This window comes from Gallinula chloropus (assembly GCF_964237585.1).
Source record: "Gallinula chloropus genome assembly, chromosome: 5".
Lineage (NCBI taxonomy): Eukaryota > Metazoa > Chordata > Aves > Gruiformes > Rallidae > Gallinula > Gallinula chloropus.
In genome coordinates, this window is record NC_140090.1 from 55,152,601 (window position 1) to 55,179,182 (window position 26,582).

The window sequence follows — 26,582 nt, forward strand, 5'->3', positions numbered from 1 at the left end:
ATTTTTATGAGCATTAAAAGCATCTGATAAAAGATTAATAATTTTTACACCCGAAGAGTAATTGCATTAAGAGTAATACGGCTTACAGTTTGTCTTGCAACAGATGCCTAAATTTCCACTGTGAAGGAAGCAAATCCTAGCACCTCATGAGCAGACACATGAGATAGGAAGCCAGTGTTCATCTGAGAGATTCTTGCCAGGGCCTAAGGAAGACCTTCCTTTTTCAGTTTCAAAAGTTAAAAAGATAGTCAAGATAATTAATAAAAAAAATAGTTCTGTAGTGGCGTTTGGTAAACAGAAGTGGAATAGGCATGTACCTGTTAACTTGAATTGAATGGAAGCACACTGCCTAGCTAATTAATTCTCCATCACCACCTACAGATTATTCTCTTAATGTCAGGCTCCATGCGTTTCCTAGCAAAGAAGTTTAAGTTGTCTTTTCCCCAAGGCAGATGACAATGGGCATTTGGAGGACAGACAATTATAATCTGGAATTCTGTCCAACACTGTTTAGAAATACCTTGAAGCTGGGCTCCACAGGAGTGGAATTAGCAGAGATTGCTTTGCAGGAATGCCCACTGCATAACAATTCCAGTTTTTCTGCTCTTCTCTTACTAGCAGGATCAATTAAATGCTATCAGTAAACAAGTAAGGAAAAACATGCCAGCAGAATGCAGTTTGCAGCTCTGGAAAGAAAAAAAAGCAGCAAGAGATTTTTCTCCAAACTTAGAAGGAGCACTGGCTCATTTTCAGTTTAATGATTTAAGGGTGCAGAACTTTCACGTTCTTATTATTCACGTTCCCACTGACTGAATACCAGTGAGAAGTCAAAAACAAACCAAACCAACAAAACCCCAAAAAGCTTTGTTTGACTTCTGGTTTTGATTAAATAGACTAGTTCATACTATGATCAGATGATCTTTTAACAGTTCCTACCAGTTCTTGGAAGACACTCTCTATTTCTCTTAAAAGAAAATACACTGACTTCCTGTAGCGACACTCACATGCTAAGTCACCCTCTGTAACCCCAAAGATGCCGATGAAGAGGGCCATGAGGAAAGAGCACTGTGCATGGCCAAAAGGAACTGCTGTGTAGTGGGAGTTCTGTAGGTTGCGTAAGCGAGAAGGTAAACACAAGTGAAAACTTCCTCTTTCCTTAGTGCATCACAAGTGGGATGGGAGGACAAATATAGCCTGAATTAAGTTTTGATTCTTGGTTTTTCTTAAGTGTTCTTAATAATCACATTCCCAATTTTACAAGAGCAGTCTCTTGGATTTACTGATGTTACTTTATTGCTACTATAGTGGAATAATTGGCTTCTGATTCAGGTCTATGATAAAAAGTCCCAAGATGATTCGCAGGTAACAGAAGAACTTGGAAAATAGCTCTACTTCTTTCCTTCTGTGGTGAATAGCTTTTTTAGTAAGAATCAATACTTGATTTTCAAAGTCCATTTTGATTTAGATTTCATTGAGAGCATATGCACATCTCTCCTGTTTATTTATTGTAATATACAACTCAGTCTGGAGGGTCTGATATTTTTGTTCAGTAGAATTTGTCTTTGTGAATGTTTCTCATTAAAGATGCTTGGTAGAATACTGCAGTTTGTATGTATTTGGATTTAAACTATACAGCACCGCTGCTTCAGATGGCAAAAATCAGCTTACATCCCACTGACTTGAGTCAAATAAGTTAAACTATTCTGTCATCTCTCTGACTTCATACAACTAACCTTGAAAATACTTTCAAAGCACTTGGTAAGACATTACCATCTATTGTAAAAGGATACTAAGTCATACTGTTTAGCATTCTGACTCACAGTTAAATATTTAAAATATCACCTACTGTTAATGCTAAGTGTTTTTAAAGGCGTCTCTAGTTTTACAGGAGCCTTTATCAGATAATTTACTCTGCAGTCAGAAGGGTCTGAGGTCAGTAATCAAATAATTGTTTCTTTCTAGGCAAAGTTGAAATCCTTCGCTGCCAAAATAATTCAGCTCCTGAAGGAATGGACTGAAACTTTCCCCTATGATTTCCAAGATGAAAAATCCATGAAAGAGTTGAAGGAGATTTCTCACAGGATCACACAATGTGATGAGGTAGGAGTGTGGGGGAGAAAAACCATTAAGTGGGAAAGCAGTATTTGTCAACCTTTATATGTAGTTTATCGTACTATATACAAACCATTGCTCCTGCATGCAGTATTGTCTAAACAGACTACAGCAGCAGTTGCTAAGCTGTCAGTGTAACTGCAGGACACGGGCTGAGCGATGAACTTAATGGTCCATTAGCAGAAACTGTCTATTTATAATCACACAGTGTTAGAGGAAGAGGCAAAATAGTCACGACGATATGAAAAATGTATGTGGTGCAGAGGGAGAAAGGAAAGAACAGTTACTGCAACAGCACAATATAGTTAAAAGTTAAATTTCATAATGGATTATGTTCCATCCTTTGTACTTTATTACTCCTCTATACATTTAAGTCCAACAAGACACATCAACTGGTTGTATCAAATGTACTCTTGCTCAAGGTGGAGATGCTTATTATTTAGTAGTTGATTCCTAACAGTAATCATCAACTACTTTGTTGCTGTTTCAAGTGACATTCACAGTATTTCCACTAAGGACGTTGTATTTGAGCTCTACTAGCTAGGCAAATCACCAGTCTTAACAGCTGAGTTTCTAGCCTGTGAAGAAAGCTAGACCTCACAAAACACTTCTTGAAAACAAATAAAGCAAATTCAAATAAAACAAGGACTGATAGTTTTCTGTTTGTTTGGGGTGGGGTTGTTCTGGATGTTGCCCCCCCACCACTCACAAAGCTTACTTTTTTCTCATTGAGAAAGTCACTGTAACTACCAATAGACAAAAGGAAGGATATAATTAAGGTAATTAATAGTGAAGTGTTTGTATGAACATGAAGACTACCTTTACAGACATAGAAGCTTCTCCTTGGTTTTTAACCCACAACTTTAAGATGCTTTTGAGAACAATTAGCAGGAAATGAGAAGACAATTGTATTAAGTGATTTTGTTGATTCAGGTTCAAAGAAAATGAAGAACAGCAGGTTTGACAACACTGCATGAATCAGCAATAGGACATAGCACAATTAGGTGTTACCAAGATGTCAAAAGGAAGTATGTCGATTTTGTTGCATCAAAGCTGTTTACCCGGATGCTACTATGAAAATGTCAGTGCCTTAGTAGGAGGGGAAGAGGAAATAGAAATAGGAATATGATATGCCCTCTATTCCCTTTGCAAAGGTGAAGACGTGTATGTTGGTAGCAATGCTACTGTGAAAGGGGACTCAGCAGAGGTTTTATTTAGCATCTGTATCTTAGTATTTACTGATTCCCAAGTTACTTTGAATTAAAAGAGTTGGGGCCCCTTTTGCTTTCCCTCCCCTCCCATTCTGCTACATATGAATAAGTTGTCATTTGAGAAAAAAAAAAGTTCACTGAGTGGCTCAGCACTCTGGTGTTTGAGGCATCTGACGACATCTTTTAATTACAGCATCACCATATTTGTCCCCTTAACAAGGCTACAAGTCAGGTTTGATCAGTGAAGAGCTATGCCACATCTGACCCCTAGAAAACAATTTCACACTGACAAAAAGCAACTCTTTTTCTTTTTTTTATTTTTTATTTATTATCACAATAAATTACCCATGCTTTACTTCAGCAAGGGGTTATAGTAATAGGTTAGGGGTTTATTTTGCCTTTTAAGACTTTTCCAAATCCCTTTAGGACAGCGTTTTCCATACATAGGATAGAAAGTAAACAGAGAATTCACACAACACTAGGACAAGCACCCGACTGTTCTGTCAGACAGCAAACCAAATAGCTATAGTGACAGCCAGGGTTGCACCCCAAATGAAGTGCAAATACCTTGTTTGTACACAAGTTATTGTATAGTTATTGACTTACCTTCCAAACTTGTAAGAAAACTTAGAATTTTAGCAGTTTCATTACTAGCCTGACTCTAAGGGCATTAAAGTATGAAGACACTAATAAATTCACAGTAGCATAAGCCATAGTTTTTCATGTCACTACTTTCTTTGTTCACTCTCACATAACATCTGCAATACTCTCACCAGCCTTCAAGTTTGATTTTCTGTGATCCACATCTAAGATGCTTGCCTTCTCTTCCCAGACTCATGAGTAAGTCAGGCAGAGCAGCTGAAGTCGAATGATTTACAATAAAGCTCAACATACCAGAGAGCAGAAATAGTGCTTTATTTTAGTCTCCCACCACGCTCCCTTGGCATATCTAGCACTTGTAGCACAGTATCCAAAATGGCTCCAGCCAGCTGCTGTTGAGCAGTAATCCAGTTGCCTCATCAAAATGAGCTACGCTGCCTTCAGCTTTTCATTTGATTTCACTTGGGAGTCCGATTATTGCCTTGTAAAGCAACATTCTGACACTATTATTGCTTAATTATAGCATGGAATATACAAGTATTTGGTAGTCATCGTCTCTCACATCTGCTACATAATTTCAGTCATCACTGCACATTAGTGGCTTCTTTGAACTATCACAGATTCATTGCAGTTTTCTAGTGCATCCAGTTGACTGGCAGAAACCAACACAGCAGGTTATAAACTAACCGTTAACCTTGTGGCTAACTTCAAGAGAAATCATTTGCATGAAAGCAAGAAAACAACTGTGTAGTAAAGAGGACTGCAGAATTAGTTTTTCCAGCCACAGGAAAAACAGGATTAGAGAACCTGGGACATTTAAAAGAGTAACAAGAGGGATGGAGGTGTAGGAAAGTGATCATTAGATCTTTGGGGTTGACCTCAAAGAGAAGCGTATATAGGACACAAACAATCGGTAGCAGAAAGAATTCAGCTTGCCTTAGTTATCAAAACACTGAACAGATGGATTATATTTCTGTGGTTTTACCAGTATGTCTCCTTATAGATCCTGTGTTTGAAATTGACACCTCTGATGAGTAGAAAGGCATCACAGTTGTCCAAGAACTTGATGAATGTGGTGCTCTTACCTAAATCTTTTGATGCCGCAGTAGCTCAAAGCCAAGCTAGGGTGTTGTAGAGGTACACACCCAAACATCATGTGAATTCCCTGGATTCTACCTAGGCCAAATAGGAGTTGATCAGTGGGGCTGAGCAGAATAGGAAAGAGCATTTTGGCAGAGCTTTTCTGGTGGTACACAGAGAATGCAAGAAGCCTCGTGCAAACAACTCAACCACCTTTCCTTATACCCACTTTTAAGGGGTTTACCCTGATGCCTTTGAAATGAGGTACTAACCAAAAACTGGTGCAAGGAGCAGATCAACCAAGCAAGTGAAACAGAGTTAGGAAGTCAGGCAGACATAACAGTGTCCTTGTGAAGTTGTGTGGGCAGTTAGCACAACTGCATTTGTCACAGGATGATCAGCTCAGATAAGACGAAAGAAAACGGATAATAGGCATTTATTTTCCCCCACCGGAAGTTCTTTGGTGATCTGTGTCTGCAAGAGCTAAAGGGTTTTAGCAGTCATTATTTCTGCCTTCTGCCTAGGAAAATGGAACAGTGAAAAAGATCATTAGCCAGATGACACAGAATCTCCTGATGGCCCTCTCTGCACGGAGCCAGTACCAGGAAATCAGAGAGAAGTTCCGGCAACCTGTTACCGACAAAGGCACCATCCTCAAAACCAAGCCACAGTCAACACAAAAGGACATTCTGAGCGTGTGCTGTGACCCTCTGATCTTGGCGCAGCAGCTGACCTATATCGAACTGGTGAGACACTAATTTTTGTGAATTGATTTGTTGTCCATTTAGTTGTCCATTCAGATAATCAATGGGAATTTTGCTATGGCTTCACTGAAAGTCTCTAATGTTTCAATCAAAAAATACAAGTAACGAACAAGACCAGTTAGACACATCAATAAATACACCTCACACATCTACACCATGGGAAGATCAAACTCATCAAAATGTTCTCCTACCTTTGGCTTTATTGACAGATTTTCACCGAACTCCCTGTTTATCTATACAGTGACAATCTCTTATGTCTCCAAACACAGGAAAGGGTGAGCAACATTTACCCAGAGGATCTGATGCAGATTGTCAGCCACATGGACTCCCTGGATAATCACAAGGTATGAGAAGGGGCACAGAGGATAAAAGAAACCAAGAATAACCAGAGTAAAGGACCTGCATGATTCAAATATAGCCTGTGAAAGAAAGTCTGCCACTTTCTAACCCTTTCATGCCTTAAGAAATGGTCAACAAAATTTTATCAAGACATGAAAAGGAAGTTTATCTTTTGGTATGTTGATTTTATCATGATACAGGATAGGATTAACATGTGGCCTCTTCTTTTGTAGTGCCGAGGCGATGTGACCAAAACCTATAATTTGGAGGCCTATGACAATTGGTTCAATTGTCTCAGCATGCTGGTGGCTACAGAGATTTGTCGGGTAGGTATTCTTTGAAAACCAGATAGCAGAATGATGCTGGCCTTAAGGACAAAAGGCAGGCAGTGGTCTTACAGAGATTTAAATATTAGCAGTGCAATTAAAGATAATGGCAATTAAGCCATTATCTTTAGCATTATTACAACTCAAGCATTAAATTATTTACATGCTTATATGATTAAGAGTTCATGGCTGTGTTCAGCTTTGCATATATTCTCTGTGTATCTTCCATAGGAGCATTAGTCATGCAGTGAAATGGCACTTGTGTGGAGTTTGAGTTAGGAAATCTTTTGAATTTTAAATTTTATTTTTAAATGCATCCATAAGTTCTCAAAGATACTCATCTTTAAATACGGATTTACTGATGAACATCTGTTCTGCTGCTGCATTTAGGTATCAACGGTGGTATTACAAGTAGTAAAGTCAGGAATAAACTTTCTTCAGAAGCCTGGAAAGAAAATGGACTACTAGAGAGATTTTTATAAAAAAGGGGGCAACAGCATCTGCCTTGGTCAGGCCCCACCTGGAGTATTGTGTCCAGTTCTGGGCTCCCTGGTATGAAAGAGACAGGGATCTCCTGGAGAGAGTCCAGAGAAGGGCCACGAAGACAATTAAGGGCCTGGAGCATCTCCCCTATGAGCAAAGGCTGAGTGAGCTGGGACTGTTCAGCCTGGAGAAAAGATGATTAAGGGGGAACCTTATTAATGTTTATAATTATCTTAAGCAGGGGATGCAGGGGGAATTGGCCAGCCCCTTTTCAGTGGTCTGTGAAGACAGGACAAGGGGCAGTGGCTGCAAGTTGGAGCACAGGAAGTTCTGCACCAACATGCGGAAGAACTTTTTCACAGTGAGGGTGACAGAGCCCTGGGACAGGCTGCCCAGGGAGGTGGTGGAGTCTCCTTCTCTGGAGATATTCAAGACCTGTCTGGATGCCTGTCTGTGCTATATGAGCTAGGGAGCTGCTTTGGCAGGGGGGTTGGACCCGATGGTCTCTCAAGGTCCCTTCCAACCCCTATGATTCTATGATTATTAGAGGTTAAAGTCACTTCTATCATATAAAGAAACGCAGAGTTTACTGCCCCAGAAGCCTTTTTTTTTTTTTTAACATGTGCATTCTCTGTCTTTTTTGATCTCTATTAATATGCACCAATTCCATCAAATGGGATTTTTTCTATCTATTCCTGCTTGCTCTGTAGCTCTTCTATGGAAATCCAGAACCCTTCTGCAGTTCCAAGTCTGATATATTGATACTCATCTCTTAAGATTTCTGGTTCTCACAGAAACTTGTTACAAAAACCACACCAACAAATCTTGCAGAGTATTTAGCTAAGAGGGGGGTTTTTTTTGAAAAAGAGAAAGGGAAATCTCTGGTGCACTAGTCTGCAGTCACCACTAATTTTTTTATTTCTTTTTTCTCCTCAAAGCCAGACCAAACTTCTAGATCTAAACATGAGAGATTTTTATGAATGATTGAAATCTAGGCAGTAATACTAGTTTATTTTAAAAAACAGGAGAAAGATTGATAGCTTTCAGAAACAAAATTGAGATAGTGCTACATATTAATTTTGCTTTGCCATTTATAAAAGAATCTAGCATGCATATGTTTAGCATCACTTAATAGACCCCTTCAAGTTAGCATGAGTGGGGATTTATATACTTGATTGTCATCATTACCTGCTCTCAAAAGGTAATTTAAGAGTATACACAGTAAAATGCAGAAAATCAGGACACAGCAATTGCTCTCACTCACATTCAGGTTGTATGTCATTTGTTTTAAAACTGTCCACTGCTTTCCCCCCTTCAGAAGTTTAAAATTTTTGCATATATTCTTTATGACAGTAGTTTTATGTTATCTCCCTTTTCCACTAACAGGAAATTGCTGAAAGTATCCAGTTTGTTTAAAAAGATTCCCCAAGACATTGAACTTGAAGTATAAACAAAAGTTTGCACACACACTCCCCCCCCCCAACTGGACAAATAATTGATAGCAGCCCCAAATACTTCTGCTATATTATTAAAAATTAATCTTAACAAAATACCCTCGGGCCTGTATCATTGTAAGATTTAGTAGAACTATTCAAACAGCCTGTAGAATGCCTTTGACTGAACATTCCCATCTAAAATTTAGGCCATCCCTTCCCTGTTAACAGATCTTGGTTCTTTTCAGGTTGTAAAGAAAAAGCAGCGTACAAGAATGGTGGAATTTTTCATTGATGTGGCAAGAGAATGCTTTAATATTGGAAACTTCAACTCCATGATGGCTATCATCTGTGAGTATTCTTAACACAGATGGCAAAGGCACTCCATTTTATAGCCTGTCAAGATTATGCTCATGCTTGCCCTAAATCAGCATGCACACTTCTACAGGGGTGGTATGTACCGGTGACAGATTAACACGTGGGTGTGTGTTAGCTATAACTTTTGTTTGTCAAGCTGAACTCCCTTCCAGAATGTGTGGTGCTAATACATAAATATGGGCTATGTTAGCCCCATTTATTTTTTTTTTCCCCAACTGAGTTGTTTCTTTGTCTCTCTCCATTCAGCTGGCATGAACTTGAGTCCTGTGGCACGGCTAAAGAAAACTTGGTCCAAGGTCAAAACAGCCAAATTTGATGTTTTAGAGGTATGTCTAAAATTTAGACTTCATATAGAAGACCACCAAATAGTTTCATCCAAACCTCTACGGTGGAATCACTTAAGTCAGAGATCACACAGGTACCTCTGTCAGTGGTCACCAGCATAAAAAAAATACTAGGGAGCTCATTTGCTGAATTGCAAACTCCCTACTTGCCTGCAAAGCAAAGTGGATGAAGTTTCTTTAGATTATTTCTTCCTGGCATATTTTTCCACTTTGACATTAAGGTAGTTGTCACTCAAGTGAATGCCATTTTGCCACCCTTAAAACTAATTAGAGTACTCCATCTAGTGGATATCTGAATGAAAAAAACTTAAATGAAATAGAAAGACTGGTGACAGCAAGCCAGAATTCTATGTTGTCCTTGTCCCCCCCCAGTGGTCATTTATCACTCCCTTTCAGTCTTCCATGAATCACTGAAGCAAGACATAGATATAAAACCAGTACAGAACCTTCCTTTAAAACAAAGTACAAACTACAATAACCTGAATCCACACCTGGTCAGTATAAGGTACTCTGTCTTGGAAATTTCAAAAGGGCCCTAACACATTCATAGAGGATGAGCTCTCCAATGGTTAGATCAGAGCTTTTTATATTCAGGAAACATGTCTTATTTGACTGTCTTCTTTTCTCCCCCGACAAAAACAGCATCACATGGATCCATCCAGCAACTTCTGTAACTACCGCACAGCCCTGCAAGGAGCAGCGCAGCGATCTCAGACTGCCAACAGCAACCGAGAGAAAATAGTCATTCCAGTCTTCAACCTGTTTATTAAAGATATCTACTTCCTGCACAAAATACATACGAACCGCTTGCCCAACGGGCAGATCAACTTCAAGGTAAGACACTGCTATTACAGGAACTGTAGTGACAGTTAAACATTGTGCATTACAGGCATTTGCTGGTTTTCAACTTCTAGCTCGTTATATTACCAGTTCTTTCAGGACTGCTGTGACGTAGACATACAGCAACACCATTATCTAGGGAAAGTGACATCACCAGATTCCTGTGAAAGCTAGTGTTGCAGTTGCCATGTATATAGCAGATCCCCAATGGCTTATTACAGAGGGGAATCCATTAAAGCTTCTGGAATTTAGCTGCCTTCAGTTAAAAGATTAGTTTTAAAGCATACAGAAATAAATTTTCTTAGTTTTACATGAAATGGGACAGAAACACTGCAAAAGTCAAAATTCATGTAAGCAGAACTGATGGGAATAACACTGACTTTTTACCAAAGCTGATGCGTGAGAAGATGGAGAATGCAAGAGTTTCAGAAGCCAAACCCCCCAGCATTAAAAATTACTTAATACAGAAATAGTGCAACAGTAGCCAACTGAAAAAGTAAACCTCTTCAAGGAACATTGTACTCTTAGAACATTTGAAGTAAAAGGAAAGAACTTCAAATCAAGGAGTGAAAGAATTTTAGTGTATGAAGGCACATAGAAGTTTCCCACTCTTTGCTGCCTTGTGTTCAAAAGGGAATGGGGGAAGCAGAAAGCAGTAAAGAACAGAAAGTAAGCTTTTCTGCAGCAGCAAGCTGCCCTATCCAATCAAATTATAATAAGTAATTTCACCCTAAATCATCAGCGTTAGCTGATATAACCTCATCAGGTTAGATAGCTATAAATGCCACATATAACCAGTACATGGTATTTAGCAGGTTTTCAAGGAAGTTTCTACAGTTTCTGGATTCTCTCTCCCTCAGTAATAAGCATACACAAAAGGCCACACAATAAGCATACACATACAGAAGACCACAACCTATCAAAAGTGTTTTTGAACATTTTGTCATTATTTAGGCTGGATAGGGGAAGAGCAACACACAGAATATACAATGCAAACCCTAAGTAATTATGCATTACTTAAAATTCTAGAAAGTAAAAGACATCTATAGTTTCTGTAGGTAATTTTGATTATTTCTTAAATTTCAAAAGTGCTTTATGAGAAAGTCACATTTGGTTGAAGGTTGGAAATATAAGTAGGCAAATAGAAAAATAGTTACTGACTACTTCCACTGGCAGACTTAATTGGGAGATAGAACACAGAAAGCAAGCCAACAGGATTTTATTATACACAAAAAAAAGGTTGATGACAAAAGGAACTGAATGCAAATGACCAAGTAGTTAGCAGGGATACACTACTCAAGTTGAGAGGCTAACAAGAGATGAGGAACTAGGAGCACAGGGGGAAGATGAAGGGAGCGGCAAGGGGAAAGGATGACAAGGAACAAGACTGAATAAGGGTTAAGAAGAGAAAAACCTTTAATAAGAACAAGACTGAGAGGTTCTGAAATTTAAATGAAAGAACGGATATTTGAAGTAAACAAGTCTGATTTTAATAATATTCTTTTAATTATCTCATACAGAAATTCTGGGAAATTTCAAGACAGATTCATGATTTCCTGACATGGAAGCAGGTTGAATGCCCTTTTGAAAAAGACAAAAAGATCCAGAGCTATCTACTCACAGCACCCATTTATAGTGAAGAAGGTAAAATCCTTTACTGAACACTATAATGAGACTTCCTACTTGTTGAAATGCAGACAGTGTGCACATAAGAAAAGTTAACATGCAAAAAAACTACTTGATAAGTATGTATTATCATTTTAGTATCATCTGCAATGAGAACAAGCTTCATCATGAAGTATGCTAAGTTACACCCCGCTACATTGTAACTTCTGATTATTGTTTTTTCAGTTAAAGAACCCATGTCTGATTGTTCTTATTTTATTTACTAGCTCTGTTCATTGCATCCTTTGAAAGTGAAGGTCCAGAAAACCACATGGAAAAAGACAGCTGGAAAACACTCAGGTATAAAGCTTTCTCAGAACATGAGCCTTTTAGCAGACATACACAGGCATGTGATCATCGACTTCCTCTCTCCTATTTCCATAGGACCAGCCTATGACCAATTTTGCTCCCCCAAAATTTTTTTCTTCAAAGTCCAAATCAGAAAAAGCTCTTCCTCCAGGTCCAAAATGAGATCAGTTAGTTTTCTTGTAATACGGAGGCCAAGACAGAAAGGTTTAGACTTTAGATTTGACATACCTGTACCAGTAAAGAATGAAGAAGCCTGTATGTCTTGAGCTGCAGTTGAGCTACTTTATGACAGTATTCTCATAGACAAGACACTGTTTCTCAGTGATCCCAGGGTTTCCTGGTAAGTCCACATAAGCTTCTCACTCATGACACCCATCCAGTATACTTTGTATTAAGTCTGACTGTTCAGCAAGCAATAGTTTAGGGTGACAGAAGAACAGATGTTATTTGCCCAAGCACACCTTAAGGTCCCGAAGTAACATTTGAAAGGTTAACTTCTCATTTAATTTCAAGTTGACATCTTTATTGGAATACATAGATGTATTCCAGTTTGCAGCAGTTGGAAATCTGTCACTTGAAGAAGGGCTTCCACCTAACAAGGCAAGACAGATCTATTGCCAACCTTCACCAATACTGTAAAACCTTTTGTTGCGACAGAAAAGATAATTTTCTTTTTTATTACTACTTCTTCTAGGACAACTCTGCTTAATAGAGCCTGAGGTTTTGGGATCTGATCTGCAGACTTTGAAGCACATCAAATGAATGAGTTTTTACAACCCAAAAGACTTGGACTGAGCTAAGAAAGACCTCACTGGCTGAGGTCTCTTTTGTATATACAGTAACTTTTATGAAATGAAATGTGGTAAATATTTCACATGTCAACCTTAAGGCACTTAAGTGAAGGGTTTTGGTTTTTTTTATTTTAAATACAAGGGCAGGGCCCTGTTCTCAGAGACGAAATGTATCATGGGAGATGGTATCCCTGGGGAGACCTTATTCTATCAGGATCCAAATTTTTATTTTGTTTACTTCCACCAAATAAAAAATTGAAACACACATCCCAACTAAAGTCAGTGTTCAGGTTAAATGCTCCATTGGACCGGTGTCCTACAGAACATTCAACACATCTCTCTAGCTTTGAGGTGAAGGATCTCCTTCAAATCAGCGATACTGTTCACATGTGTCAGTGAGCGTTTGCAGAGTCAAGGCCTTAGACATCTGCCATGAGTGTGTCCCTCTCCTACATCAGAAGATAGTGCCTTACAAGGTACTTTGATCGTTTAGTGTACCTTCATTACGCTGGACTGGAAGTAAAGAAAATAAAAATATGGGTGTCTTGAAACCAGCTACAATGTACTTTTTAAATAAAATGGAGAATATGGCACATGAAGTAGAGTATACCTGCCTGTAACATTGATGGTGCAGCAAACATATTTTTGTTACATGATTTAAAGAGCTAAGATGGGGTAACTGCTGGGGGACGTACGTTTGTGTGTGAGTATGTGTGCGTGCATGTGTGAAGACGCACACATGTCTAAGTCTTAGTACTTCTGGGATCTATCCTTTAAATTCTGGCTGTCAGAATAGTTTGTGTTTTCCTTTTTAAAAATCAGGGAATTTTTTGTTTTGTTGAAAAGAAGGATGTCTAAACTAGATTATCTCTGCAAAACAGGCTCAATAAGGTGATTTATTTTTTTTTAAATACTTTTTGCAAAGTAAAGAACACACATGAGCTAAGGAGAGGGAAGTAAACTCACATAGCCAATTTGAACTTAAGACTAAAATCTCCAGAGTTTAAAGAGAGTTTGTAAGCACTCAACTGGTACTTAATTCCCATGTTTTCTTTGAAAGCGCTAGTCTGCACTTACCGACGATTAAAGCAAATACTCACTTATGATACAAGCTTTTCCTAGTATTTTGCAAGCCATTATTAATGGTCCAGGCCAGAACCCATTGAAATCTAAGGGAAAACACCATAAGAAATTGGTCAGGCCTTTGAACCCAGGTCAGTACCAAAATCAGAGATTATCTATAATCTTGCTAATACTTACCATTCCTAATTTCTCTTTAGTCTTGAGTTTGCACCTAATTTGGCTTCTAAATGAGCACCTGAGGAGTCTGTTAAGATTTAAGGTATTTATTTCCTGGAAAAATTAGAATTCAGGTCTTAATTTCTTATGTGATCTCTGAATTAAGAAAAAGGGCTGAAATCAAAACCTGTTTTGTTTAATAAACAGATGATTACCCGCTAATATCTACTGTCCTTTCCTCTAATTTGTGTCTTAACGCTTAAGGACTACATGCTTATAAACACAGTGACTTGAGTCAGAAAATTAGATTTTTATTTTTCCTTGAGCAAAGCCCTCTAGAGTTCAGAGTCATTGCAGCCACCCTCATAGACCCTGAGAGAGGGCCTCTGGAGGAACTTCTTTTAAAATCATCCACTCTAAGTAGATGGGTTTTACCTTATTATGCCTCCTGTTCAAGAAGGGGCAGGACTTGCTGAACCAAGAGTCCAGTAGATTCTTCTTGCTGAGTGCCTACAACCAAGAGCACTGCCCCTGTTTCATATCACATCTTAATCACTTAGGAAAAGTTATTTGCTGCATAGGCCCTGTAGTACAGTAAAAAAATTAAAGAGCCTTCCCTCTCTCCCTGTTCCCCTTGACAAATACTTAAAATCAAAAGAGTAAGTTGGGATAACAAAGGGACATAATCAACATTGCTCTTCCCATAGTACTGACATCAGAGAGAAACAAAAGCAAGTCATGCCATGAAGAAGGAAGAAATAAAATACTAACATAATAAGAACTGCCCAGAAAAGGGGAAGGGATAATTCTTATCATCTGCTGCTATTTTTCCTGTGCTGAAGTACTGACCTTCAGACCTGGATTAGAGTAAGAATATTTATACTGTATTATTACAGTGTTTTGCACTTTCAGAGATGTTCTAGCTAGTAACCTTGTCAGACACTATAAGAGGGATTGTATATCAGCTTTGTTTATGTAACTGAAATTTAAAAGGGATGCTTAAAGTTTAAGAAAAAAAATATATATTTGAAATGCAATTTTAGAACACTTTCTGTAAATGTATTAAAAAAAGCTTTCACATGAATGTGCACTTCACTGGTCAATCAGTCCTAGTATATACTTGAAATCAACGCAGTATCTACATTGGTTCCTTTTTATTTTTCCTCCCTCGGTTTGATACATTCCTTAAATACTGTGTTTTGCTATTCTGAGCTGAAACGCTAAATATAAAGCTGTACCATAAAGCAGGATATTCCGTGTTTGACTGGATGTGCTTGCATTAATAAAAAAATTGCTTCAACCAGGCTTAACTTTCCCCATGGTTATTTGTCTCTTGACAGCTATCAAGCCACAAACCAGTGGCTGAACAAGGGAAAACAACTGTGTAAGGCAGTATAGTCACAATGAAGTAAATGACTATTTAAGTTCTGACTTATAAATATACATTATGAGACATTTAGATATCTTCTAACAAAGGCAAGTGTGACACTAAGCCCCCAATATGCTGCCACTTCTCACATGCTCTCTATAATAGTATTTTATGGATTTGATACAGTGTCCCTGCTATAGAATATTTACATTCTCGATGAAAGCGATTAACACTTCCACTGTATAAACACATTCTGCACATCCTAAGAGTTCTACTTCACTTCTTCCCCTCCCACACATTTATCCGGCAGCAGCACACCACAGGGCTTCCTGTACAGCAAGATTCTGTCAACATTTCAGTGCTCCAGGACCTCTGGTTGCAACCACTACCCTTTTTCATGCCCTACTTTACAGAAGCAGAGTCACTTCCCCAAGGTCACACAGGAGAGCCCACTTTCCTGAGGCACTCCCCATGGTACCTCCTTTCCCAGGAATAAAAGCCTTAAAAAAAAAAGTTAGAGCATGCAAGCACAGGAACTCTGGTAATGCTGCAAGCATTTTTAATCTGCTGAAAACTCTCGGGGGAAATTGCTTTGGTAACCAGACATCCACAACAGCCTCCCAGAGTAGAACAGTACTACTTTCAGTCATCATGGCTCATTAGAAAAGATAATTATGTTTACCAGCATTAAGAGGATCAAGCAGACAAGAGCCTTCCTGATGGCCAGTTCACACTCATAATTAATATGCATATTACATCCTTGAAAATGTACTTCCAATTATGTCCCATTCAGTCATTAGGATAAATTAGCTATTTACACAGGCATAAGAGTAAACAATGAAATTGCTTTCCGGGCACTTTCCTGCCATTAGCGCGCGAGGCAGTATGACAAACAGTAACTCAGTGCCAACAAGGTATCTTTAGTTACGTTAGCAGCAACTTGATTTATCAAGTTAATCGGTCCCAAGAAACAGCTTTCTTCCAGAAAACAACTCACGTAGCAACAGTCAGCTGAGGAGTCAGTTGATAACTGGTACTAGCACATCTTTTGGAAGGAAATCAGTAGTCCTTCCGAGGCTGTGCAGACAGATCTTCCCTCTCCAGTCTGCAGCGTATGTAATTGTGTCAGGCGTTCCCAGCCTCCCAGCTAGCCAGAAAAGCCTGCAAGCAGTGCATGGAAGCACAGTTTTGTCTTATGACTCTCTGGAGGCATTAAATAGCATCATGTGGACATTAAGTAAAAACAAAACAGTGCCAATTGCAGAAAAACTTTATCCTAAACTGTCAGTGCATGCTATTAAGGAAGTTTCTAGACCAGCAAGCATGCCAGTATTAGCAACAACTGCTTTCATATCTTTTCTTCCATGCTTGTCCCTGGAAAGGCAGTGATAACTGGGTATGCTTTGAGATTTCGGCACATCTCTACAGGCCTCCCATGCAGGTTCCCCAGCACTGCAGACGTTTGCCTGCGTAAGTTTACCATGCCCAAAGCTGACTTTGGAAGAGAGAAAAACAAATCTGGGGGGTTATTTCTGCTGTAATTTGGAGGCATAACCTAAAGCGTAACTCTTTCTGTAACATTGTAACAGTGAAGAGTTCACTCATTTCTAATATTTCTGACAAAAGCAATTTCTACCATCAGCATTTTTGTGGATTCTCGATACCACAACGAGCTGCTGTGGAGAAAATGGATGCAGCTGATTGCTGCGAAATAACTTAGGGATATTAGTTCCTCTTCAACAGGAAATACTAAAAAGCAGTCAAGTTCCGTGCCACGGGGAGCGCTCAGACAGTCTGACTGATACCCCACCTTCTCCTCAAGAGGTGTGTAAGGAAGTAATTCCTAGCACCAGAAATACAATGGTAATTAAAAAACCCTAAGCCAATAAACATCCCATTTCTGCTCTCCTAGGGGGCATACCTTACATTCAGAACACCTAGGCATCTAACAGCTAATAAAAATTAAAAGCACTTCTATATATATAGTTCTGTAAGAAACAGTGCTTGGCAGAAACAGTATAGCTTCTTGAAACCCGTAGTAGCACCTACCAGAACGTGCCACCCAAAAACTGAAAACAATAACCCACCCCAAGAAAATAAGACCCCCAAAGCCAGGACTGTTGCCATGCAGAGGATTCCTGTTAACATCCCCACCTGAACACAAGCTGTGGAGACCATTTTACAGGGTGGAGAAAAAGGTCAAGGTGAACACAAACCGAAGGACCAGATTCAAACTACTCCTGATCTGAGTCAGGAAAGAAGGAACTTGAAACTTAGTAGCAATTTCCTTCCAACATCTCTAAATTTATCTAGCTTCTTCAGATCAAGCAGGTATCTTAATCTTAAAATTTATATAATTCTGTTTAGAGGCAGAAGACCAATGAGATTGTAGCAGAACCTCGTTACACAGACATAAAAATGTTTAACATCTTTTTAACGGCTGTCAATGAGCACATTCAGGCCTCACAACATCCAGTGGTTTACACTCAATACAAAGAAGATAGTACTAACCACACTCCACCTCCCCAAGCATCCATTTAAATAGCAAAGTCCAACGCACCACCAGTTGAGGCAGCAGAGCACTGGGGGAGAGGGGGGGTGGGGGGGGGGTGGGGTGTGTCTCAGCAAGCAGAGCTGCAAATGATGGGTTTGACAAAAGCCTTTAACACTTACGGTATGGAACCATGACGTACTCCTCAGTGCAGAGCTAAGAGCTTGTCTCAATTTGTAAAAGCCACTCCTAAAATGCTTCAAAACATGAATTCCAAGCGTATTCCAGCAAAGCCACAAAGTAAATAATTTTTTCCTGTATGTCTCTTAATTCACTTCTAAGAAGCATCACAGTATCCGAGTATCCCAAGAATGTCACAAGAACCCAGCAGCCAAAACGTCAGTTTGACAAGGCTGTAAAAGCAAACACACCTCAAAAAACCCCAACAAGTACAGTACATGGATGGCATTTGCCAGCCAGAACACCATCCCAACTGCTCCCCAGTAGCTCCACAGCCCAGGAAAGCATATAACTCATATGCTGAGAGGAGCCTAAGCTTTACCTGTCTTGAAGCACCTCTCCAAAGTGTACACCTACACCAAGCTACCTTAATGGTTTCTCTTTTTTTCTTAAAACTGTCTCTTTAAAACGGTTATTTTCCCTATGGCTTGTAAAAACATCAGAGATAAACCACCACTTAAGCTTGCACAAGGCTGCAGGAAATCCATGCAAGAGCTCAGGCCCTCCTGGGACCAACGCCACCACTGCACCCGTTGGCTTGAATTTCCACAGCTCTGAACAGCTTACCTCACATCCCGTCCCCTCCACACTAACACACACCACTGCTTCTTGCAAGATCTCCCCATTTGCTTCACAGCTGTGACCCTGCTGCCTGGGCATGCTTGCCACCAGCTTCAGCAAGAGCCAGCCAGGTCACACACCTTACCTGGGAAAGTTGTTTTCTAATTACTCCAGTAACTGCTTTTTTTTAAAAAAAGCTTTTTTAGCAGATCTTCAAGAACAATTCAATACCAGCAAAGAGCATAGATATCAAAGCAGTTATAAAAAAGCCTAGTCATTGGAATCACACACCATCAGCATCACAACGGTTATCTCTTTCTGAGAGTTTAGTAAGCTACTGGCACTACAAATGGCAGGAAAGGTTTAACATTGTCTTTTACAGTCAAGTCTTGGCAAAGCAAAACACTCTGCCTAGGGAAGAAAATGATAGGGCCTTTAAGTTAACTTGCATCAGCAAAGGAGTTCTACAGCAGTGGAGTAAGAGCTCAGAGGACATGGGCCAGGATACTTAGGTCATGCGAGACAGACCAGTCCTGCAGCTACAAGACCACCTCGAAACTTTTGGGCTTAAACCCACTTCTGAAAAACTCAACTACTTCACATATAAATGTACATCACTACTAATGCATCAGTCAAACCAACCCAGACACTGATCTCCCATGCCTTGTCTCCAGCTTAGAGAGACTCAGTTCACTTATCCCAGAACACAACCAATACAGACTCATACAAACACTCAGGCTGAGGCTGAAAAGTGAGGGGGATTTATTTAGCATTCCACCATCAGTTCAGAAGCACTTCACTGCTGCCATCGCAGCTACACCCCAACTCTTCAAATCCAGCACATGTCCTATGCAGAGCCACACAAGCTCCCCTCTTAAAGAGGGAAACCAGCCCCTTCTCAGTATAATCTCATAGTAGTATAGCCCAGAAAAATAAAACAACAACATTTACCTTATCCTATCCCAGAAGAGGGGAGAACCCACCAGTCAAGAAAGAAGTGGAGAGACCTTTTCTGCTGCCTTCAAGAACAAACTGAGAGCAGTCAGTTACTGCCCAAGGCCCTGTTTAACCACACAGCTGCCATCACTTTAGTAGGGCAGGATGAGGTGAGCCTAAAAAAATTCCCCAGAGCATCCCCATCCCCCAGGCTGAGGGACAGCACAGCTCTGCAGGCTCCTCACAGTGGGCAGGGGTGATCTCCCAGCTGGGACCAATTCACTGGAGGCTGAAGGCAATCCTGGAGCTCAAATGTGAAACAGGTGGGGCCTGAGACTTGGCTAGCAAAGCCAGCGTAGGGGGTGGTGCTGCACCAGTCTGCTGCCAAGGGGCATCCTGCACAGCCCCAACCCTCAATGCACTCCTTGCTGGGATGCATTGAGAGAAATTGGTAGCATGTCGATGAAAGCAGAGATCTGCAGAGCTGGTGCAGCCACAGGAACACACAAAGCAGTATTTCATCCTAGTCTCCTTTGTGGTCGAGTTTGTGCTGTGAGGACAGAGCTGGAGCCCTCAGCAAGCTGTCAGGGGCACCCTGGGGGCAAAAACCAACCACTGCTTAGCTTTGGCCAGATCCTGACACTCCTCGTTTTACCTGGCAGGTACATAAAATTCAAATGAGTGATCTCTTCAGGGTGCAGTGGGGTGCCACACACACAGCAAGCACACCTCATGCAAGCAAAAGCAAAAACCACCTTTGCTACCCACACAAAACACTTCTACTGCTGCAGCAATGCAGCAGCCAGTGAGTTACTGCATTTATGCTGAACCATCATTTTAAAGGCTGTTTGAAGTTCTTTCCCTTTCATTCACTGATCTGACAAAGCAAAAGGCTGTTTCATTTTATTTTAAAATTTATATTCCAGCATGCACTAAACACTGCAGCTTAAATCCATGTCTAAGTTCAGAGAGAGGTACGTGGGCTTACCCACCACTTCTCCTTCTGCCCTTACATGCCAAGAAGTACAATCTAATCAATTTACAAAGAAGTTTTAATAAGTATTTCATAGGTGTGTGTATGTCAAAGTCCAAAGGGTCACAGGCTTTTAGCAAACTTTAAAAAGTACCACTAAGTATTTTCTTCTGGATGCAGTGGACACAGAACCAACTTCTCTGTACATTTTCCACTTTTCCATCTGTATTTAAGATTCCATATTATTGAGAGCAGCCCTGCTGAGAAGGATCTGGGTGTCATGGTGGATGACAAACTTACCATGAGCCAGCAGTGTGCTCTTGCAGCTCACAAGGCCAATGGTATCCTGGGCTCCATCAGAAGAGGGGTCAGCAGGGACAGGGAGGTGATTGTCCCTCTCTACTCTGCCCTCGTGAGGCCCCATCTGGAGTCCTGTGCCCAGATCTGGGGTCCCCAATACAAGAAATATGTGGAACTTTTGGAGAGGGTTCAGAAGAGGGCCACAGGGATGATTAGAGGGCTGGAGCACCTGCCCTACAAAGAGAGGCTGAGGGAGCTGGGCTTGCTCAGCCTAGAAAAGAGAGGGCTGGGGGGGGGGGGGGTGGGAACCTCATTGCAGCCTTCCAGTACCTGAAGGGAGCTGATAAGCAGGAGGGGAATCAACTTCTTAAAAGGGTAGATAATGTCAGGACAAGGGGGAATGGATTAAAGCTAAAGGAAGGAAGGTTTAAATTATATCTTAGAGGGAAGTTGTTTACAGAGAGAGTAGTAAGGTGCTGGAACAGGCTGCCCAGAGAGGTGGTGGATGCCCCATCCCTGGAGGTGTTCAAGGCCAGATTGGATGGTGCCCTGGGAAACCCAGACTAGATCATGCCTGGAGGTTGGTGGCCCTGCCCATGGCAGGGGGGAGTTGGAAATCTATGATCCTTGGGGCCCTTTCCAACCCAGACCATTCTATGATTCTCACAACAGTATCTAGGAGACCTGTTGAAAGACACATTTTTAAACAGAATGAAGTTTGCAAATTCACAAGCACAACTTGCATTCAGTCCCATAAAAGGTCTAATGTAAAAGTGTGCCCTCAGCTAATTTCTTTCTGCCTTCCCTTAATTGAGAACACTTCCCCTTCCCCTGCAGATTGCAAAAGTTCCTTGGAAAAGGTTACAATTAATGTGTATAACAGATACCACCTAAAAATAAAAAGAAAATAATTGTTTCTCAGTTCAGGGGAGCACGTTCCTATTCAAACAACCGTTACTATATTTACTGCTCTAACATGAAACTGCAGTGCCTCCTCCAGGAAAACACAGCTGGCTTTTTATGCTTGGACCACAGCTTAGAAAAGGGAAACAGGGCATTACGTAAACAGCATCTGTCAAAACATGGTGACACGGCCCAACGCCCGGCCACGTAACCTGAGCTCCCAGCGTGGGCAGAGGGTCGCTTCTGACTCCAAAGCATAATATTTTCATTTATTTTTGCAATGCCCCAGCGGCTGGCAGCCCAAGCTGAACAGTGTGGGCTTTATTCTCCCTTGCCGTGCAGAAGATACGAAAGGTCAGAGCAGGGTTCCTCCCCTCAGCCAGTAATGGTCTGTGCAAGGCCAAGCTACTCTTTGGACACCCCCTCCCCCTGCAGCCACACAGGTTGTAGCTGCAACAGCTGACAATGACCCAAATGCACAGCTCAAAACCTTGCAGTTCCCCTTTCCTCCAGAAAGTGCCTGTGGCTCCAACCCAAGAGCAGTGACCCTTCGAGCTGAGGGGCTTTTGCTTTTTACACCGGCTGAGGCTGGAGGGGACCAGCAATAATGTGAGCTCAGTATCAACGCTGAAGCCTTAATAATTAAATTACTGGACTCATTCTGAGAATGGAGCCAGCCCTTTGGCTTAACTTCTCCCTTGAGTAACTCAATTCCATGTGTGTTGCTAAAGCAGGGAGCAAACCCCAAACCTCTGATCCCAGCAGCTCCTGTGGCACACAGTGGCTCCCCTCCAATGGGGAGGATAGAGATGCAGTTTGCAGCCTCCAGCAGCCCCATTCCTGCTGTCTGACCCAGCAGCCAGGCTCTTTGCACAGGCTGTGGCCCAAGCAGCAGCACCCCATGGTACAGTACCCCACAGTACAGCACCCTGAGGTGCAGCACCCAGCTGTGGATCCGCATGGTAACGGTATCTCTGCAGTCCCCCACCCTGAGTGACAGAATTGAGACCAGACACTTAGCTAACATATTCCAGCTATTTAGCCAGATGTATGCCTGTGGCAACATGCAGAATAGATTTTATTGTGCAAGTAGAGAATTTCATATTTGAAACATGACTAATTTCCTCCCTTTCTTGGATGAGGTTGGGAAACACCTTCAAGGACAAGTTACACATTTTACTGGGAAAGGGGAAACCTCCCTGCCTTACAGCACCCAGCGGGGATGGAGAACAGCAGCAACAGAGCTCTATACAAACAGATGCACCCATATAGCAACGTGGCTACGCCACAACACAAGCAGAAGTTTAATACACCCACGTAAGTGAAATCACTTGTAAACTCACTTGAAGAATGTTCTACTATATCTGTTCTGGTGCTGTTACAGAGCAGGATCAATGGTGTGCAGCACTAGGTACAGGTAATGGTCTTAACTCACTGCTCTTTGCCATGAACTTCATGTTGCTGCATCCCAGCATGAAATACTTTGACAAGTACAGAAATAAGAAAGCCTAATCCATAGTAGAGAGTTCACAAACTGAATCCTCTGTGATGTGAAGCCAGCTCTCTGAGCTGGTAAACAGAAGGGTGCAGTTCCTCCTGTCCCACTCTGGAGTCTGGCTGATGAGCCAGGTATCAATGCCCAGCCACACCACAGCTCTGTCAGCTGGGACCCCCAATGGCTTCCGAGTTGCCAGGGCTGAAGCTTATAAAAGGCTGAAGGCTTTAAGGCACAGGGATGGAAGAAATTGCAGAGGAGCCATAGCAAACTGAAATTGGACTGGGTGACTAAAGAAGGGAGCACACAGGCTGATGAAGCGCAATACAAGAATATTGGTGAAGAAAGACACAGGCCAACACCATGCGACATTCAAAGAGATGAAGAACCATATAAGCTTTCTGAATATATTTATATAGCATGTGCAATTTCTTTTAGGTATGCTAAGGACTTGGGCAAAACAAACTTCTCTGCAGATAGATGCCTTTTTCCTAGCCCAAAAGCAGAAGTTAAAATACTTGAGAATTATAACACACACCACCACCCAATTTTAAAGGCTGCAAGTTTAAGGTAGGTATTTATAATTTTTAATCTAATTATATAATAATTTAGAGAAATTAATAGGTTAAATGGTAAGTCATTAGGGAACATGAACTGTACATGATTAGTAATAACTCCCTGGAAGTGCAAATTTTAAATCATGAATAGCAGCTTTTAATTAAAGTAACTGATTTAATTTCCGATATCAAAGTTGCTAATAAGCTACCCCACAATCTGTAAAGCAATATAGAGCTGAGTGTGTTCCTGCTGTAAACGTTCCACAGCTTGATTGTGCCATCTTCCCACAGAGGCACACCACGAGATGCCGGTACCCAACCCAGCACCTAGCAGCAGCAGCAGGTCCCCAAGGAGATTCCATCCTTACACTTACTCCCGTTGTTCCACCGGGCTGCCAGTACCTCACATTCACTTCATGCAGCACACGGCCCCTGCCAGTGTCTCTGGCTTTTGTAACCAGCATGTATAGGCAATGGTTGCCTACTCAACTGATGAGCTGCCCAGCCGACGTGCTGCAGCAGCATGTTCTTGCACAGGCAGTGATTGCAGGGAGCCGAACTAAGACAAGAGAAAGTCTAGGCCAGCAATGGCCCCTGAAAGTTCAGGAGCCTTCAAATAATCAGTTATTCGGACTAATAGTGTCAATACTCAACTGGGACATTAACTGTTTCTAAGGCTTCTGACCTCCTTTTAACTCCAACACATCCGCTTCCACATTTTTGGGATGATAAACAGAAAAAGTTTTCAGACTTGGTTCCCGTTGACCACCATCACCTCCAGGCTTCCTCAGTTGGGTTCCAGCATCAACACTGTAGACAGTTTTTGATTGCACAGATGCAGACAGCTGACACTGTTCTCTTTCCTGGCCATTGCTGATAGGCACAACCACCCACCCAGTGGAAAATAGCAGATCAGGCTATCAGCAGCCTGCTGTGTTTCCAAAACATGGAAACTGGGACAAACGGATCCTTCTGAGGAAGACAACTAAACAATACTTAACCTCTCTGCACCACATCAGTACCCATTCTGTTGCACGTCAAGCAGCGGTGGTGTCAGCAACAGGCACTTGTGATGCTTATTCTTGTGCAGCAGAGCCAGGACAAAAGCAGCAGCTGACGTTTTAATGGCTGGAGTCTCAGGAGAAGATCCCACGTTTATCTTTGCCCCAAATCAACATGCCTATGTATTTAATCTTTTCATCACTGGTACCTTATAATTTATGTAAGGAACCAACAAGATGTCTTAAAGGAAAATAACTTCTGGTATAAGTTTAAGTTGTGTGTGGGGAACCAGCTCTGTACTTCTGTATCTTGTCTGGGTATTCAGTCACTTCAGATGCAAAAATGAGCTGGCTGAACCTCTCACTGTAGATACTATGGCTTGGATCTGGTGTTCTGCCTTGTAAATTACTATTGTAAAAGCTTTTTTAAAAAAACAGCTTAAAACAATTTCTAAAATGCAGAAATTTCGTTTATTGTATTGAGAATATAAATTGCAAGAAGTCTTGCAATGCATTCTCTTCACTCTAAGTACAATACAGTACACTGTTCTCCACAATAAGTTACAGAAAGGCAAATTTTATGTACATATAAGAAGGATCAGTGCCCAGAACTATTTGCACAGTATATCTGCTATTCTGAAATCAACCATTTACAACTTTAGTTGCCTTCAGAATTCTCAAAGCAAACTGAACTCATAAACAGATTTTAATTACCTGATTTGAGAAGGGTTTTCAACTAATTTCTAAACTCAGTGGAGACCATGCAAATGGTTTAACCACTGAATTAGCATTCTCAACATTCATTCTATAAACAAATGTATTAAAAATGAGGCATGCCATATGGTAGCATATAAGACAACATGGAGAAATATGACCTAGCTGCATTTAAACTGTATACACATCCCAAAATACCCAAAAGGGAAGTAGCAAAGTGTTAGTGCCATTGTACAAGGCACTAATGGGACCATAGCATAATTCTGCTTAATCATGCTCAAAAAAAAAAAAACCAAACCCAAAAAACCAACCCCTCAAAAGACACCCTCCCCACAAAAAAACCCCAGCCAAACCCCAGAGAAAAAAAAAAACCCAAAACAAACCAACCACCCTAAAATACCCTTAAACTGCAAAAAGGGAAGAATAAGACTGCTGGGAACGGAGAGTATTATATGCAGAAAGACTGGCATAGCACTTGCTTTTTCTGTTACTGAAATAGCTAAAAATATATGATTGCTTTCCAGAAACATCAGGAAAACACCAGAGAGAGGAAAAGAAAGCCAAAGGACAATACTGGCATAATAGTAAATGGGCCTCTGATAAATTCATATGGGACTGAAAAGATAGTTCCTCAGTTTAAAGATTGAGAAGTACAGGGAGGGCCTTTGAATAGAGAGTGGGACCAAAAATCCTCATACAAACAAGTTTAAGAGCACATCTCAGTTCACGGGAGGGATTCCGATGTGGTGTTTAGTGTGGGAAACGGCCAGACGCAGAAACACCCAACTGGAACATTCCCAGCTTGTCTGACCCATAGCAGAGGTAAGAAGGTGGTGTCTCTTTTGCAGTGTGAAACTACATTATATGCTCTAACATTCCACTTCAAAAGATTTTGCTTCGTGCCCTCCCCCACCATGAATTATTCTACATTCAGCCATGTGAACGTCCGTTAATGCAGCAAATGCAGCACCAAGGCCCGGCTGTGAAATCCGCAGCCGGAACAGTTGGCACACCAGTCAGCACGCCCTGTACGCCTTTCACAGTGAGAGTCACTCTCACACCTTGCTCTTGCTTCTACAATGGAGTGTAAGTATAGCATACTTCTGAAGTCACAGCACAGTGAGCAAT

General features: G+C 41.0%; 1 protein-coding gene across 2 annotated transcripts in view; it reads left to right on the plus strand.

The window, feature by feature from the left end:
- The window catches only part of RASGEF1A (RasGEF domain family member 1A), a gene marked incomplete at both ends in the record, with an annotated part of 52,361 nt that extends 39,758 nt beyond the window's left edge, over nt 1-12,603 (plus strand). For both annotated transcript variants that reach the window (XM_084265029.1, XM_084265030.1), the window contains 10 exons: nt 1,963-2,100; nt 5,528-5,749; nt 6,037-6,111; nt 6,340-6,432; nt 8,597-8,699; nt 8,973-9,052; nt 9,713-9,904; nt 11,431-11,554; nt 11,803-11,875; nt 12,579-12,603. In XM_084265029.1, the coding sequence (XP_084121155.1) occupies nt 1,963-2,100; nt 5,528-5,749; nt 6,037-6,111; nt 6,340-6,432; nt 8,597-8,699; nt 8,973-9,052; nt 9,713-9,904; nt 11,431-11,554; nt 11,803-11,875; nt 12,579-12,603 (1,125 nt within the window). The remainder of the gene's footprint in view (nt 1-1,962; nt 2,101-5,527; nt 5,750-6,036; nt 6,112-6,339; nt 6,433-8,596; nt 8,700-8,972; nt 9,053-9,712; nt 9,905-11,430; nt 11,555-11,802; nt 11,876-12,578) is intronic.
- Between the last annotated feature and the right edge of the window lie 13,979 nt (nt 12,604-26,582).